Below are 16,256 nucleotides of genomic sequence, written 5' to 3'. Positions count from 1 at the left end.
ATCAACTGGCATAGCTAGTGATGGCTAGCCGTTTCCTAGTTTCGATGCAAATTGAACGCAGCAATATATGCCACATTTAAAAATACCTACTCAGGAACAAACCTGATAAAAGTGTCCCTTGTGACAATTTTATCTAAAATTATTTACAAACTTGGGAAATCTAGCCCATGTTTGTGGTCAATTGTCCAAAATGTGGAGGAGACACTGTCATCACACCTCACCATCAAGCAGCATAGCAACGTTTGTCATTGACATTGAGCTACGGTTTCAGAGACATGAAGAATCACCAAAGGAGAGAGAGCATTAAAAAAAAATAAGGGAAAAAAAATTATCATCGTATTCCCTGGAAACAAAAACAGTCATAAATCAAAAAGAAAAATGAGGTGCCTTATCTGGCTAACTTCACAGCTGAGGTAGCTTGACTTGTAGCAGAGTCTCAGGAGAATGCCTGCAAGGTTCTCTGGCAGTGCAGCACAGTGTCACACTCCACTAAAGCGGTTATGAACCAGAAACAAAAAAAAAATATTTTAAAAATGTTGTCCTGAGCATAGTAAGTTAACCGACTGCAGGAAGCCTCTCTGGAGACAGGAAGAAGGACGAGGCTGAAATAGCAAAGTGGGACATGTAAAATAAAAGAGGAGGAAGTTGTTTCAGTAAGACCGAAATTATGTAGCTGTAGCAGACTGTTACCAAGAACAATTACACTGTAAAGCTAAAAGCTAAGGAGCGAGCATAAACAAAAACTAAACTTTTTACAGATGTTTAAAATATAAGCTTTCTAAGAAACATAAAGCTGATTGCATGGTAAGTTGTCATTTTCTTTTTCACCTTAAGTCAAACATTGAAAATATATAAAAATACAATACAAAGAAAAAAAAAAGCACACTGTGTTCCCCCTACATTCATTCAGAAGTGGCGCAGCACTGCGACGAGATTAATGAGTGCTGGGGCCAAACTGTAACATCATCATTAATATCAACGGCCTCAGTGTTTCCCCGACCATTCATTTGGTGCTGTGCTTGTTTTATGTTTTGTTTGGTGTGTGCGTGCGTGCATGCTTCTGTGGTATGTTTCACTGTCCTTTCTATCACCCCCCTCCCTTAATCACTCCACTGTGCAGCTGCTGGATGCAACACCCACACATGAGGGAGAGAGAGAGAGAGAGAGGGCACGCAGAGGAGCAGTGTGACACGGAATAAATGGTTAACAAAACCAAACATGGACAAACATCAACCCTATTGCTGCGCCCCCATGTAATCGAACCCCAAGTCACACTATCAAATGCGTCATTATTATGGATATATTGTTCTTGCCAATAAATATGTTATATTTACCCGAACAAAACCACCAAAACGATCCTGTGATGACAACAATGCAAAAACTGCGGCCAGCACGCGCCTGTCTATACCTGCTAAGAGTCTGTCCAAGATCAGTTTGGAACACCAATAAAACGGTTCCAACAAGATGTGAGTACATGGTGGAACAGCACCTATTAAATGCTAAACAGATCAGCTCATCTGGTGCTCTGGTGATCTGTTATTCCCTTAATTTCTGCAATAAAGTGTCTTCTACACAAAGGTTGAGACCACGGAGTGAAAACAATGCAAAGTGTGATTTGCTCTTAAGAGTCTGTCAACGTGTTTTACTAAGATCTACTCGGATACCCTGCACTTCATCGCGACTGTACTCGTTCCTCGTCATAAAGATCATTATTTGGATGGCCTATAACTTTAACTTAAGTGATATTATTTATTTTAATGTCAAGTGTGCCTTTTTGTAAGACTCTATACACTACAGTTGGTGTTAAGTACTATGTTAAATAATTTCAAATTTCTTGTCAACTTTTAACTTTTTTTATATATATATAAAAACACAGTGGGCCAGCGTTGGGCTGCCCTAGAGGCCCAACCACTGGATCGTTCCTGCACTTCTTTTTTCTTTAGGAAAAAAGAAAGTAATTTGACTGTATTTATGAGAATACTGTTAGAATACTGGGTGGCAAAAGCATCCAGAGTTTAATAAATACTTTAGGGTGAGGAGGAACACTCAACTATAACCTGCTGTTTAGCTAAACTGAATAAAATAAATGCAGGCCCTTAAACCTGAAGGTCACTTTCTATAATATCCAAAACCAATTTCCACTTGTTTGTCAGATCCATTTATCAAATCCATTTAATACAATTACATGCTGTAGCCTTGCTGCTCCTGCGGGCTATAGTATCATGGCCTCCTCACACACAAAAAGGGAGACGGAGCTGGAATAGCTGAGGTGGGTGAAGTACACAGGGATCAGAAGCAAGCGCCACGGGTCAGCACTGCAGGAAGTATTAAATTACCTCCAAGTCTGTCTGCTCTGCCAGAAGGAACCTGATGAGGGAGCATATAAGTCTGTCATACTGTACAAGCAGAAGGCATTTACCTGATATTCAGAGGGAGGGAAAAGAGTGCAAGTTTTTCCGACAAAAGTGCAAGGAAAGTGATAGCGATCAGCACCAAAAAGAAATATGAGTGGCCTACAGAAGTCCTTTACTGTCAAATCCTGTGCAAAAACTCAAGACTTGAATGATGCAACTAGATTGCAAGGGGTTAATGCTATTGGGTCACAGATGCCACCACTGTAGTTGTTTAATTATGTTGATAACTTAACCCCTTCTCCTTTTTGAAAAATCCCAGGAAGTGGGCTGAGAGCTGAGTGAGGGAGGGAGAATGGGGAGCAGTGCAGGGGGCACTACAAGTGATGGAGAGAAAACACAATTAAACAAATTATTAGTACTATTTATTTAAATAGTACTCGCAACAATGCTATAATCTGTTGTATGTTTTTGAATGCTCATTTGAGCGTGAGTAATGAATTATCTACACGTATGTGATTAAATAATCTGTCAGAATTTAAACTGCTATCCTGTGAATGGAGTTCAGCATTGAAAGTGGCACCTCAATTGAAAGCTACAGACTGACCTGCAGAAACCAAACAAGCAACAGAAAAGATCAGGGGTGAACTAGAAGGCGAGAATCCACGACATGATGCAAGACTGAAGTCATCCTCACTCCACCATAAAGAAATGGACAGAACTGGGAAGGCATTGTGTGCAAGTGCAGATAGGCACTGGATCTCATTATGCACAAACTATGTTTCCACTGAGCCCAGAATTCTGACTACCTTTAAAGTGGCTCTGGCAGAGTAAAAGATAATGCAAAATGAAATGACTAATCCCCAACCTCAGACAGAAACAGCCCGAAGCAACAATTTAAATCTAAGAGAGGGAGACGACCAAAACAGGACTGCCATGGAGCTGCCTGTCAGTGTGCTATAGACGGCACCAAAGGAACATCCCATCCCCCAACTCAGTCAGATTCACTTTGTATTAATAATAATTTTACCCTTATTATGATTGACGATTGATTAGGGATACACAATTATCATCGACACAATATTGGTATTGCTCAAAAAGTGCTCAGCAATAACAAATAGTGAGCAGTTATTAAAACCTGCCAACACATGAGTAACAGAGATGAACAACATGAATTATATCAAAAAGTCTTATATTTAAATTACATTACAGAGAAATCTTTTTCACAATCTTTTGAACCAAGCACATGATATGGTTAAAAACAATAGTGTTTGTTGTCGGGCTATTGGATTTATCAAATCAAACCACATAGGAGTTAGGGACAATGTGCACAGACCCACTGTGCAATATTTTAAATGACTAGACAGTAAAAATAGGGGAGAAATTATATGGGCATCCTGAGTTCTGAAAGTCCCATCCATTTCCCTCAAAGACAACTAAGGTTGCTGACAGAAAGAGAACCTCTTAAGGCTTTAATGTGCTTTACACTCACTACAAAGTAGCCAGCCAAAACAATGAAAAACAACACTAGTTTGAAAAAAAAAAGCGTGTTATTATTAAAACTGAAACACACAGGACTATAAATTAAGTCTACTGAAAATCCCAAAAGACACTGCAGTAAGTAGTAACTCATCAACAACCTTAAAAGCCTGTGCCGCTTGCCGCTTATGGCAGCCTGAAGTAAAAAAAAAAAGGGGGGGGCTTTGTAGAACTCCATATATTTAATAGTTTAAACACATGCACTCTGTTTTGTTCCCGATGATGCATTTTATGTGCTACAACTATGACACACACCTTAACCTGCGAATTTCAGCCTCCAAGGTTTATGATACGTGAGATGAAGCCTCTGTTTGTTTTTGTCTACACTTTCTTTGTGTCATGTTCAAATCCTTTCAGTTAACTTAAGCAGCAATGTGTCACTTCTATTTGGGACTTTTTCAACAATTTTTCCGTTGCTTTATACATGTCATCCAGATCATTGTTCTGAGTGATAGTAAGTCTATTTAATTGTTTACAAAGGCATTTTGAGCTCTTGAAAGTGGGAGGTGACAACACATACTCCTTCTCAAATGAGATTGAGATGCAGTCTGGTATTAGCCAGGCTACCAAATCACCCAGATCAGGATCAGGAGCCAAAAAACCTGATTGGGACACCCCTATAAAAAACAATTACAAGGATACAGCTGATAGTGTATGTCATCAAAAGACTGCACTGTACCTAACGGGGTTGCTGGTGAGAGACACACGTAAGGAGTCCAGACAGGCAAACAGGCGTTCATCCATCACTCCAGACTTCAGCTCTCCAAGAAATTCCTGGGGAGATATCTGATGACTGCTTCTCAAGGTACCCTTGAAGAGAAGAAAAAAACACCTCAAGAGAAGCAATAAAAAAAGTGATCTAATCAACATACAATAAGTCAACAATCAAAACATTGAATACCCTGACAGAAAGAGAAAATTATCATAAGCTGGACAAAGCAAGCATCACTTGGCCTCATAAGTAAAAGTGAGGCTAAGGCTGTGAGTGCTGTATTGATTTGCCATGTAGTTTAACACTGAACAGACTAAAATTACATAAGTTGTTTACAGAAGGGCTGCAATAATTACTCAATTAATTTATTAAATGAATCGTCGAATCGTAGATGAATTTCTTGGTTTGGGAATCATTTTTCGACATCTTATGGGCCAAACAAATTGATTTCTAAGATAAAGGTAGTTTTTCCACTGCATATGCAAGACAACATTTTCCCCTTCTACATGTAAAAGTTTCTTTATCTTCTCCTCCTAACTAAAAAGTGTATGTTTCCTCAACAGTAGTGGCAAAACTAAAGCAAACTTTTGAAAAAAAAATTTGTTTGACAAAACAATTTGCATGATTATGAATTTAGGCCAATTCCAGTCATCTGAGTATTTGTTATATAGAGAAAAGAAGCTCAGTCATCTTTTGTGCACAAACCAAAATTATTCAGTTTGAATAGTTCGACAAAAGACATACAACCACATTATTCTACCTCTGCTTCCTTACATTTAACTTTTATTTCAGTGTGGAAGCAGAAGCAAGGGATTCTCTTCTGCCAAAATAGATCTATTAGCGTGTCAGGGAAATTAATGACCAGCCCATGGGTCAAAGGGATATAAAACCAATGGGATTATGTAAGACCTTCATTCTTCATTCTAGTGTTCATTGTACTCCAAAGGGACTTATTCTGATTAATATTTGACAATTACTTATCTCAAGAGGAGGAAACATGGAAGGACTGAAATATACATTTTGAGTGTTATAACCTTCCTTACACTTATCAAATGTCTCACACACAAAATATTTTTATTTTTAATGTCATAGTTTAGGTTTTAGTTGTGTGGTTGTATACCAAATTGTATGCAACTTTCTGTTACTGTTCGTAGACCATTCATTGTCACATGCCAAAGTCCATGGAGAAAATCAGGAGTTGTTTATCCACTGCTGCTTGCCTCAGAAAATAAAAAAAAAATTCTAAATCCTTTATTTTGATTTACCAAGTGGTAAAGACGTGAATGAATGACCAGATCCTATAAACCTGCAAGCTAAAAAACGCTACGGCTGCAGATACTAGTGCAGGGTTCTGTAGGTGTAGGTGTGTTGAAGCAAGGAAACTTCTAAAACATGCAGGGCAGTGAGTCCCCAGGACCAGGATTAAAGAACCCTGCACGAGTGAAAGGGAGCAGAGGAGATTGATAACAGGTGTTTTTTAACACTGTGTTTTCACCGAGTCAAGATTTTTTTGTCAATAGCACATCCTGTAGGCTGATGTACATTTTTTGGGTAGTTTTGTGTTGGTTTTTAGCTACATTAATCCTCCTTAAAATTAAATGAACCAAGGACCAGGAATGACGCGTTACGAAAGTCAGTGTCAGTATTAGTCTGATACTGGACAAAATCACTTGACTGATTATAGAAATAGAAAACAGAAACATAAAATAAGCTCATATTGTATGTCCTCAATATGAGATCAATGCTTCAGTAAACACAGTCAACATGATATTAAAAAGAGATGGCCACCACCACTGTCATACGATAAGGGCATGAATGTGGGCTGCATGTCTGCCACACAGTTGGAGCAGTTTGATTTTTGAAATAGGCGATAAGTGCGTCAGCACAGCCCATTACTTTTCTCATTTTACAGCCTGTTCGTTTAGCCTGCTCCATGTGACTATCCTGCATCACTAATTATTAATGTATTATCCTTTATTCTGTATTGGTAAAATACCAATTTAATTTGGATTCAGTTATGACCTGCACGTTGCCTTTAAAGTCCAGAACAGAGATCCATTGAAATGGAAACCACGGCGTCACATAAAGGACAGATCAATTTTACTGCTTAAATTTGCTCCAAAAGAAGCTGCTGCCCTCTTCAATTCTTCCATAAAGCTACAAACCGGCAACAAGAAACCCTTAACTTCAGCAGAGAGAATGGTCGGTGAGAAAGTCCAATATTACTTCAAGCTAGTACAAATCTTTGCTCATCACTGTCCTCTCACCACATCTCTAACGACCATGTGGAGAGAGGTCCCATCTCTTTATTCACAGTGATTTCCACTTATTTCTCAAATAACTGTGCCTCTGAAAATGATTGTAATGGAGCAGCTTTTTCCTCCATCTCACTCAGTCTTTTCACCCAGATATCTGTGTTTTTCTCTTCAACACAGGACAGGGAAAATGGAGCAGGGCCACAATGCTTCGATACCTCTTTTTCTAACTGTGCACTCAAGCTCAGAGCCTGTACCCAAGCTCTGACTCTCCCACCCCCTCCTCCACTGAGACAAGACAAAAAAGGAGCGGTAAAATACACAAATAATGACAATAACAAGTGACACATGCATAATTCAAAACAGCAACATCTGCTGGGAGGTGAGAAGTTTGTTGTGCGTTTAGCGATGCAATATGTTTCTCAATATTAAAGAAGAAATGTGTTATATACCATCCATCCATCTTCTACCGCTTTATCCTCCACAGGGGGGTCGCGAGGGATGCGGTACCAATCTCAGCTGACATAAGCCGATAGGCAGGGTAGACCCTGGACAGATCGCCAGTCCATAGCAGGGTTACATAGAGACAAAGAACTATTGGGATGGGCGCCTATCCCCCAATGTCAGCTGAGATTGGCGTAGCACCCCCCAGCGACCCTCCTGTGGAGGATTAAGCAGTAGAAAACGGATGGATGACTAGCATTGCTAATGGCTAAGATTGCTGCCTGACAGTAAGAAGGTCACCTGTTCGAATCCCAGTTTGACCAAGGGCCTTTCCGCGTGGAGTTTGCATGTTCACCCCGTATGTGCTTTCTGGCTTCTTTCCACAATCCAAAAACATGGACTCATTTAGACAGTTAATGCAGTGATCACACTTCATGATATTTTGTCTTTCATGATGGTCACCATGTCAGATTATCAATTACAGTGGCACAGATTGTTGCTAAATCTTGTTCCGTTGACTGGCAACACTACAATATGATCCCGAACAATCATCGTAAATTACACTGCACAAGTTCATCATCATCGGGGAGGTGAGGCAAGGAGTTGTCAATCATGGCTCATCATGCTCACAGACTTTGTCGACTTTGGTAGTCCCTTAAGGAGATGTCAAAGAGGCATAGTTTAAGTTGCCATGGCTCAATTAAATGTATTTCGGAGGCACTATTCCTCCTAACAGTAGCAGCAGCATCGTTCTCTTTGCTACATTAATATGTCTATATGTTACACCGTGTCAGAGTACTCCGTTATCTGTCAATATATAGGAGCAGATCATAGAAGGTGTCAGACGAGGCTACATACTAGAATTCTCGTCATGGTGTTGCAGCGCATTACAGAAGACAAATCACCTGTTCTTCATTTATGTTACACGACACATAATCGGTTCAAACACTGGAAATGTAACCAAGTCGTTTCAAAATCGCCCTCAAATGTGTCGTCTAATCCTGGCATAACTGGACAATCTTAAGTGTAGGTGTGAATTTGAGAGTATATGTTTGTTTGTCTCTGTATGTGTTCTTCCCCTGTATGACTTACTGATTAGGCGATTAATAAGAGAAAGTAATTCTAGCTGCTTAAAACATGTCTGAACTTCTAAATCGGACTACTGAAATTCTCTACATGTGGCTATCGTCATCTCTTCATTGTCTGTAGTTAGTGCAAAATGTAGCAGCTAATCTTCTGACCGGAAAAAGAAAAGATTATATTTAACTGCTTGTTTTAAAGGTTTTAAACATTCTGGCCCCCAACTTATTTTTGTGATCTCCAGACTCATGCCAGAGTAACAAGACCCTCCAACTAGTTGTTCCTAGATGTTCCTAGAACAAGGTGCAAAACCAGAGGTGATCAAGCCTTTTTAGTGGCTCCTCCCAGTCTATGGAATACTACTTTACCATGTACTTTATCATGTACGTAAGAGCAGCCCTGACTCGGCCAAGGAACGTTTCAGTCCCTAATGAAAACACACTTATTCTCCTTGGCTTTCAATTCCGGATGAGTTAGACAACTTGTTCTATTGCACGGCCTCTTCCTTATTTTATTATATTATATATTACTATATTTATTGTGTAGTTTGTTTTTTGTTTTGTTATTTGTGTTGCCTGTATCTGCCATGTATTTGTGATGCATGTGCAGCACGTATGTCAACTGAGGTTGTTTTAAATGTGCTATATAAACAAAGCTGACATTGAAGCTTGCTTCACACCAAGAACGAGACAGGTAAACTGAATTTTCTCATATATTTGCCCCAAAAAAACAAAGTCTGGAAGATACCCAATTGACTGGTGGTTTGTGATGTCAAAGGTCTAAAAATTCTTTGAAGGTGTTTCAAAAGCAGAAAAAAAAAATACTAAAGCACACGTCCCTACACGGACAGAGTGAGTGCAGACAATTCAACAGCGGGGGTCTCCGAGAAGTAAAAATTGTTATTTCATGGCAACTACTGCCACACAATGCCCTGGCAAAGGTCAGCAATTATTTTTTGGAACAAACTGCATGAGTTGTTTCTCCACAAGGCAGGCTTTCCAGTTCACAAGCCAGAAACAAGGCTTGATTATGTCAACAAGAGACATACATCAGTTGAAGACATAATATTAAAGGTTAATTGGCAAAACAGACTTCTAGGCTGAGAGTTGTGTCAAAGGAAAATAGGTTGAGCTTTTTGGTGGAATGGAAAATTTACCTGATGCAAGAAAAATAAATAAAGAAGAATCTGTAATGATGTCACACTTGCATAAAGTTGAATACTCAAGGACCTGATATTGATTTCATGTGGTAAAAAATTAGTTAAGACCCTAACATGTATTTTCAATTAATACCCATGATTTCAATGTCATTGTGTTGGGTTATTAAAGACTTCAAAGCATTTAAATGTGTTCAGACATTGGCTTCATTCTTTTTCATACAAGTAAACAAATGCAGAGCTGGTGGTCCCCATGGTAACTAGTTATAGAAAGCCTCAGGCTATTTTGGAGAGATGTTTGACTAAAGGAAAATTATTCGACTGTAAATATAACAAAAAAAAATACTCTTCCAAGAATCTGAGTCTCTCCCTCTCTAACTCAATGTAATCGCTTCTCAGTGTCTGTCAGACCAGATACCTTGTGAAACATAATGTTCATGAAAAATACAATACTATATCTTTATAATATGAGCTCAGAATACAGTTTAGCATACCAAATATTCAAAAACTCACAGCTTTAGAGGCAGTAAAAATATACTGGATGACCATCTCCTTCTTTTTGTTGAGATCCTTTTCTCTCAAAGGAGTCTTTTTCTCCTCACTCAAGTTCATGTCCTCCTGTAAAAAAAGAACATAAAAAGACAATATAATTTTAATCTGCAATATTCTTGTTAATGTCGATTCAGATAGCTGCTCCCAGCATTCATTATCTGCACCAAGGACGTTAGTTTTTTTATTTATACGGCAAAAATTGGAGGAGCAGTGTAAGAAGAGTTTTCTTTTGTTTTACATCAACATTGCTGATAAATGTTTCCCATGATTTCAGTTGTTGATTAGGGCAATAAAAATCAAGTATTTTCATGTGTAGAGGATAAAGCGGTAGATAATGGATGGATGGATGGATTATCACTAAGGTGTGGCTTGTCAGTTGTCGGGTTTCTGACATTTTTAGTGTCACATAAATACTAGTCTGTGCTTAAACATTTGTGGTGAATATGTGATGGTTTTCTGAATAAAGTTGCTTTGTTGTATGTATGGTTGTTTTTTTGTTTTTTTTTCAAAGAAAATGTCAGAAATATTGTTTCGTACCATCATCTTTTCAAACAAGGCCAGAATCTCTTTTTCTGAGGTAATCTTTGCAGACAGCTCCTCAAACTGATGTGAGGTGGATGACGAAGAAGCAGACCAGTCACTGCTGTTGTGTTTGGAGTGTGATAAAGGCGGCCGCTCCTTCTTACTACCCGGAATCCGAATACTGGCAAATCTGTCCAGCTGAGGATACAGAGAAAATGCAGTCACAATAGGGAAAAAAAATATGATTTTCCAGCAACAAGTTAATGTACATAAAAGCTGAAAAATATTATGAGTGCATTTAAATGGTAATTTTATGGATGTAGTGAAAGAGGACTTGAAGTTAGCTGGTGTGAGAGAGGAGGATACAGAGAACAGGGTTAGACGGAGGAGGTTGATTCGCTGTGGCGACCCCTGCTGAAAGGAAAAGAAGATTTAAATGGTAATGTCAAATTTCAGACCTGAGTAAAAGAAAACATTGCCTACTAATGAGTTAGTGTGAACTGTAAACAAAGCACAACATAAAAAAATACCATGACAGGCCCGACAGGACATTAGTGGGTGAGAAAAGCACTGCTCCTTAAAAGCAAACAAGCATATTAGGGCCAGTTCAGACATGGTACTTGCATCCTTCCTGAGAAACTATAGGGGGAAAAAGTGGTGTGTTTACCCTCTATGTTGCGTGCTTATACATGTGAACATGCATGTCACGTGTGTGTCATTTCAATAATGTTTGTAATGAGTCTGAATGTAGAGATGAATTCACTGTCAACGTGTTTGTGTGTTGTAGAGGGAGACTGATCAGTTGGCCAATTGATCTGAAGACACAGGGAAGACACATTGGATGTGTTCAAAACTTTACTTTGGCATTGTTCACTTGTCAGATTACTGAGGACAGATGTTAATGCCAGGTCTGAACGGGGTCTTAAATGAGTTAAAATGGAGTTAGATGTTGCAGAAACAGACAACCAAAATGTTAAAAAATACAAGGCACAGTTTCTGAAATCTTACCACATCATCTGTGATGTTTCTAAAGGGCAAATGCTACAGGTGGGGAATAGAACAGAACAAAACAAATCAGGATATTTATAGCATTTTTTTTTTCCAACAGTGGAAACATATTTTATTGCTAAGGAATGTTACATGGAGCAAATAAACCAGAAAATATGAACATTTAAGCTGAAAAATCTGAAAACTTGTTTTAATTATAAAAAACTCAACTCAACAATGCTGCAGGAAAGATGCACCAAAAAGGTAACAAAAAACATATTGATTACAGCGTTCACTACTCTGCTAGACATACATAATTTTAAAAAGGGTAATGTTTTTGATACACAAATTACAATATGTCAAGCAGTTATGGGAATTATTTAGAGTCAATAATGTTTAAATCAATAATCGCATGAATGCTCAGGAGTGAAGATGAGACACTTGTTGACTGATTAATAAATTGTTCTTCAACTTTTTCCTGACATTTTGTGAGAAAATGGCAGATCAATACCAAAAAATCCTGAGCTGCAGACTGAGCAGGAGAAACACTTTTTTTATACCATAAATAAAGAAGCAACAATTCCAACTGAATATAATAATGTAAATTCGACTAAAGTTTAAAGCTCCCATAGAGCGGTCCTATCATACATATAGTTATGAAGGTCTTCTTACATACATTAACTTGTTCTTATGGTCAAAAACCAATTTGAACTTCCGTTCTACGTCCGCTTTTTTTTTTCATCTCACTATTACAAACCTACCATTTAAACAAAGAAAATAACAGTAATTTGTAACTGCCAGTAAATACATTTTATTTTGCGCTATCAACCTTTAATTAAATTAAACTGTGAAAAAATATATATTTTTCAATTAACCGAGACAAACAACCTACAGCTAGAAGACAAAATACTAATTTGTAAAACACTACACACTTGCAACTTCTCTACTATAGAGAAGAGGTGACCACAAAAGAGAAGAGACTCATTGAGGTCATCATGTTTTCAAAGCTTTATCTCACCGTCTTGTCCCTGCCATGTCTTCCTAATTTCTTTTTGTTTGGGATTTGTTCTGTTTTTAAAATCTTTAAAATCTTTTATTTTATGTCAATCAAATCTACTGACAGCTAGATTTAAGCACTACTACCTATGCAGGGTGAAACACATGTGATTAATTTGGATGCAACATTGGCCTGGATCTAAATGTTCACTGTCTTTTGTTTAAGGTTTATAATGATTAAAGTATATGATGCATTTCTTTCACTTATGCTCATTCCCATTTGCTGATTTTGAGCATGAAAAATCCAGTCATATTACCCATTAACACTAAAAATCAACCTCTAAAAATTTGTGATCTAGAACAAAAATATTCAACACCCGCTACATTAATGAGTCCATAAAAGCTCCTCGGAGCTCACCAAGACGGACAAGCGCAACCGATTTTGAATGTGACAAAGAACGGACAAAAATAGCCTCTGAAAATGAACACACTGCATGAAGAGGTCCTCACTTCTTTTAACAGGTTCATAATATTCTGCCTGATAAAACACCAACCACGTGCATTTAATTAAAATGGCCTCTGGTAAATTACTTTCCAGTAATTATAGTAAAAAGACATAAATGATATTATTGGATTGTGTGTGTGTGTGTGGGGGGGGGGGGGTGTTGGGGGGGTGGACAAGACGTTCTTAGTTGTGTATTTCCAACAGTTGAACACAACAACAACAAAAAACACAAAGACAGCATGGACTGTGTGCGTAGCTGCCTTTCAACAAAAACTTAACAAGGACAATAACACTTCTGTTAACACAGGTGCAAAACTGGAGTTCCATTCAGATAATGATGCTTTGCACATTTTTGACAGAAGACTGCATCTTTTTACTCCTGGGAAAAAACTAAAATAAGTAGGATATAAGTAGCTAAAAAAAAAAGCTACTAAGAGTAAGCCAACAGCATGAAAACAAATCCGTTTTTCACCACAAACAACACTTCTTATGCTTTTCACAATGAGAGCTTTTTACAGTTTTTAGAGTACAAAGCGTTTTCAAGTGCTAGTTTGAATTTAGAAAAACAGCTGTTTTTATCTAATTAAATGTTTTAATTCAAACTAGGACTGCAAGAAACAATTTTCATCGAAATTCTAAAAAGTCTTATTTTGTCCACAAAACAAAATTCTCATGGCACAGCAGTGCAAGGAACCTATTGTTTTACCTAACCTATGTTATTTTACAGTGTATTGACACTCTTCTTCACTCAGCCTGTGTTGACAATGAATTTAGTAACGGATTAACAATCAATTACTGTATTAATCGTTGCTGTCCTAATTCAAACTAGCTATGCAGTCTGTGATGTGCTCTGCAGTATCAAATATGATTTAGGTCCAGAATAAGTAAGAAGTTAGTGCCATCTAAACTCAAGAATCACTTACTACATTTTAGGGATTTTAGCTAAAGCTCACAGTCAGCATCAACAGATCACCCAGTTTTCATGGAGGCAGCTCCGTTGTCCTTGTATTTAAAGAGATAAACGGAGGTGTCATCTGGACTAGAGGTCTAATGGTTACCACATAAATTCAAATTCCAGTTCCTGGACAGGCGGCCATTTGAAATGTGATCATATAAGGGGTGTTCAAGGTAAGCATGCTCATGTGAATGGCCACCATCTTTACCGCAAACCCCCGTCCCTGAAGACGACATGGGTTATGATCTCCCCCAACATAAAACTACCTGAGATGAAGTTTAATACTCAGGTCACAACAGCTGAGGAATATCCATTACAACTGCACTATCTCTTCCCCACCATAATTTACAAGGGGAGACTACACAAAAGCTGTAAGTGACCCTGAAATTAAAAATTATTTTGCTGAATTACATTTCCCAGATAGAACATGACTACATCGAGTCTGAGGGCCCATACACACGGGCCCTATAAAAACTTTTTCTTTAAAAAAGTTTTCTAATAAAACAGCATAATTACAGGAAGTGCCTTCATCCACACGAAACCCCCATGCAGGTTTGCACACCAAACACATTGTGAATATTATGGGACGAATGTGGAGATAATTCATGTGCGAATTACGACAGAAACAAAATCACATACCACACAACTACTGCTGCACAGAGAGTAGCTCAGGGTGAGCGCCTGGAAAAACTATCTTGAAGCTTGATTTACTTATAATCGTTTTATAGTTTGTTCTTGTTTATTAAAATGAACGGGGATTCGAAAAACAAACACAATCTAGCGAGACACCACTGTGCTACTTTGGTGCATTTCTATGGATTTCTAAAAGTTGCTAGTTTGGAAACACTGTTTGCTGAATGATGAGTGAGACAGGAAGCCAGACAACATTACAACATTAAAAGCCCCCATTTTTTAATAATCAATTTGTTTTGATTATTATTATTTAGTTTTTGTAATTGTTTGGAGCCATAATTGTAATTGAAATACAAGTTTCTATTAATTGCACAGTCCTACGATATCCATATTGTGCATCCCTATCGCAAACCGATTCATAGTATATTGAAATAGTTGATGCTAAATTTAGAAATCTATTAATCAATTTATTATTTCAGTCCTAACGCAGTGATGCAGCAGGTCAAACAATGGTTTTACCTGTCAGCATGACAGCACTGAACACTGATCTTAGCCCTTGAGCTGCCGTTTCTACTGAATGTTAGAAATCTGTTTGAAATCTATCATCAGTGTGAGTGGAGAACATTTTGTATATAAAGGAAAGCATTGCAGGTCTGATCTTTGCTACAAATGTTGATAGGAATGTGAATGGGGAGGCAAGGAGGAATTAACCTGTGGTTGCACTGTGAGGTCAAAAGCAGGTTGAGCGTGCATGAAGTCGATCTGTCATGTCTGAAGGAGGGTACTATACATTCTGTTTGTTGTTGTCAGTAGAAGACTGCTGCCTTAATTAAAGACGACAATAAAAGCATTGTTCTCCACCTTCCAGAAGACACTATCACAGTCAGAATGAGAATCAGGTTGTTGTAGTAGTGGGAAGCACCTAGATTAGCGTACGAGCTAAACCCTGCGCTAATTTTAACCCACTGATTTTCCACATGCAAAGCAGATACAACAGTCAAGGTCGTTGATCACAGAGAAGAGATTGCATTATTGATGAGATTTCTGAATGGTCAGGATGAGTCTGTGAAGGCTTTTTCTCAGTAATTGACAAAGTCTGCTGCAGTTTACACACAAGGGTAAAAATCTAAGCTTTGGCGTACCTTGACTATGAGTAAGAGTTGGCAGTTTTGTGTTTTATATTATGTATTGTGTACATTGATTCGTATCCTGTCCGTTTTGTGCATTTAGGCCATGTACAGCACTTTGGTCAACCCATCTGCTTCAAGGTGTGAAATGTTATGTAGTCAGATATCCTCCTGATACATTGGTTGTAACCAAGTATTTGAGCTACTGTGGCTGTCCTGTCATTTTAAACCAGTCTTGTCATTGTCCTCTGACCTCTGGTGCCAACAAGGCATTTATTCCCAGACAACTGCTGCTCACTGGATGTGCCCCCCCATGACTGGGGTCAACTTAGAGTGTCCAATGAACAATAACCAATGGGGATTGGGCACCTTGATCAGCGGTACCTGGCGGAGATTAGAACTATCCATTAGGGAATAAATAATAAATATCTAATTGCGATTC

General features: G+C 38.2%; 1 protein-coding gene across 1 annotated transcript in view; it reads right to left on the bottom strand.

Moving 5' to 3' along the window:
- The window catches only part of LOC310928564 (protein diaphanous homolog 3-like), a gene marked incomplete at both ends in the record, with an annotated part of 191,494 nt that overhangs the window by 174,323 nt on the left and 915 nt on the right, over positions 1 to 16,256 (bottom strand). The window contains 4 exons of the mRNA XM_083891154.1: positions 4,570 to 4,700; positions 10,051 to 10,155; positions 10,627 to 10,809; positions 11,620 to 11,652. Of these exons, the coding sequence (XP_083747280.1) occupies positions 4,570 to 4,700; positions 10,051 to 10,155; positions 10,627 to 10,809; positions 11,620 to 11,652 (452 nt within the window). The remainder of the gene's footprint in view (positions 1 to 4,569; positions 4,701 to 10,050; positions 10,156 to 10,626; positions 10,810 to 11,619; positions 11,653 to 16,256) is intronic.

Source organism: Microchirus variegatus, assembly GCF_963457635.1.
Source record: "Microchirus variegatus genome assembly, chromosome: 6".
In the NCBI taxonomy this organism is placed as follows: Eukaryota; Metazoa; Chordata; class Actinopteri; order Pleuronectiformes; family Soleidae; genus Microchirus; species Microchirus variegatus.
This window is presented reverse-complemented; position numbering and strand designations above follow the sequence as displayed.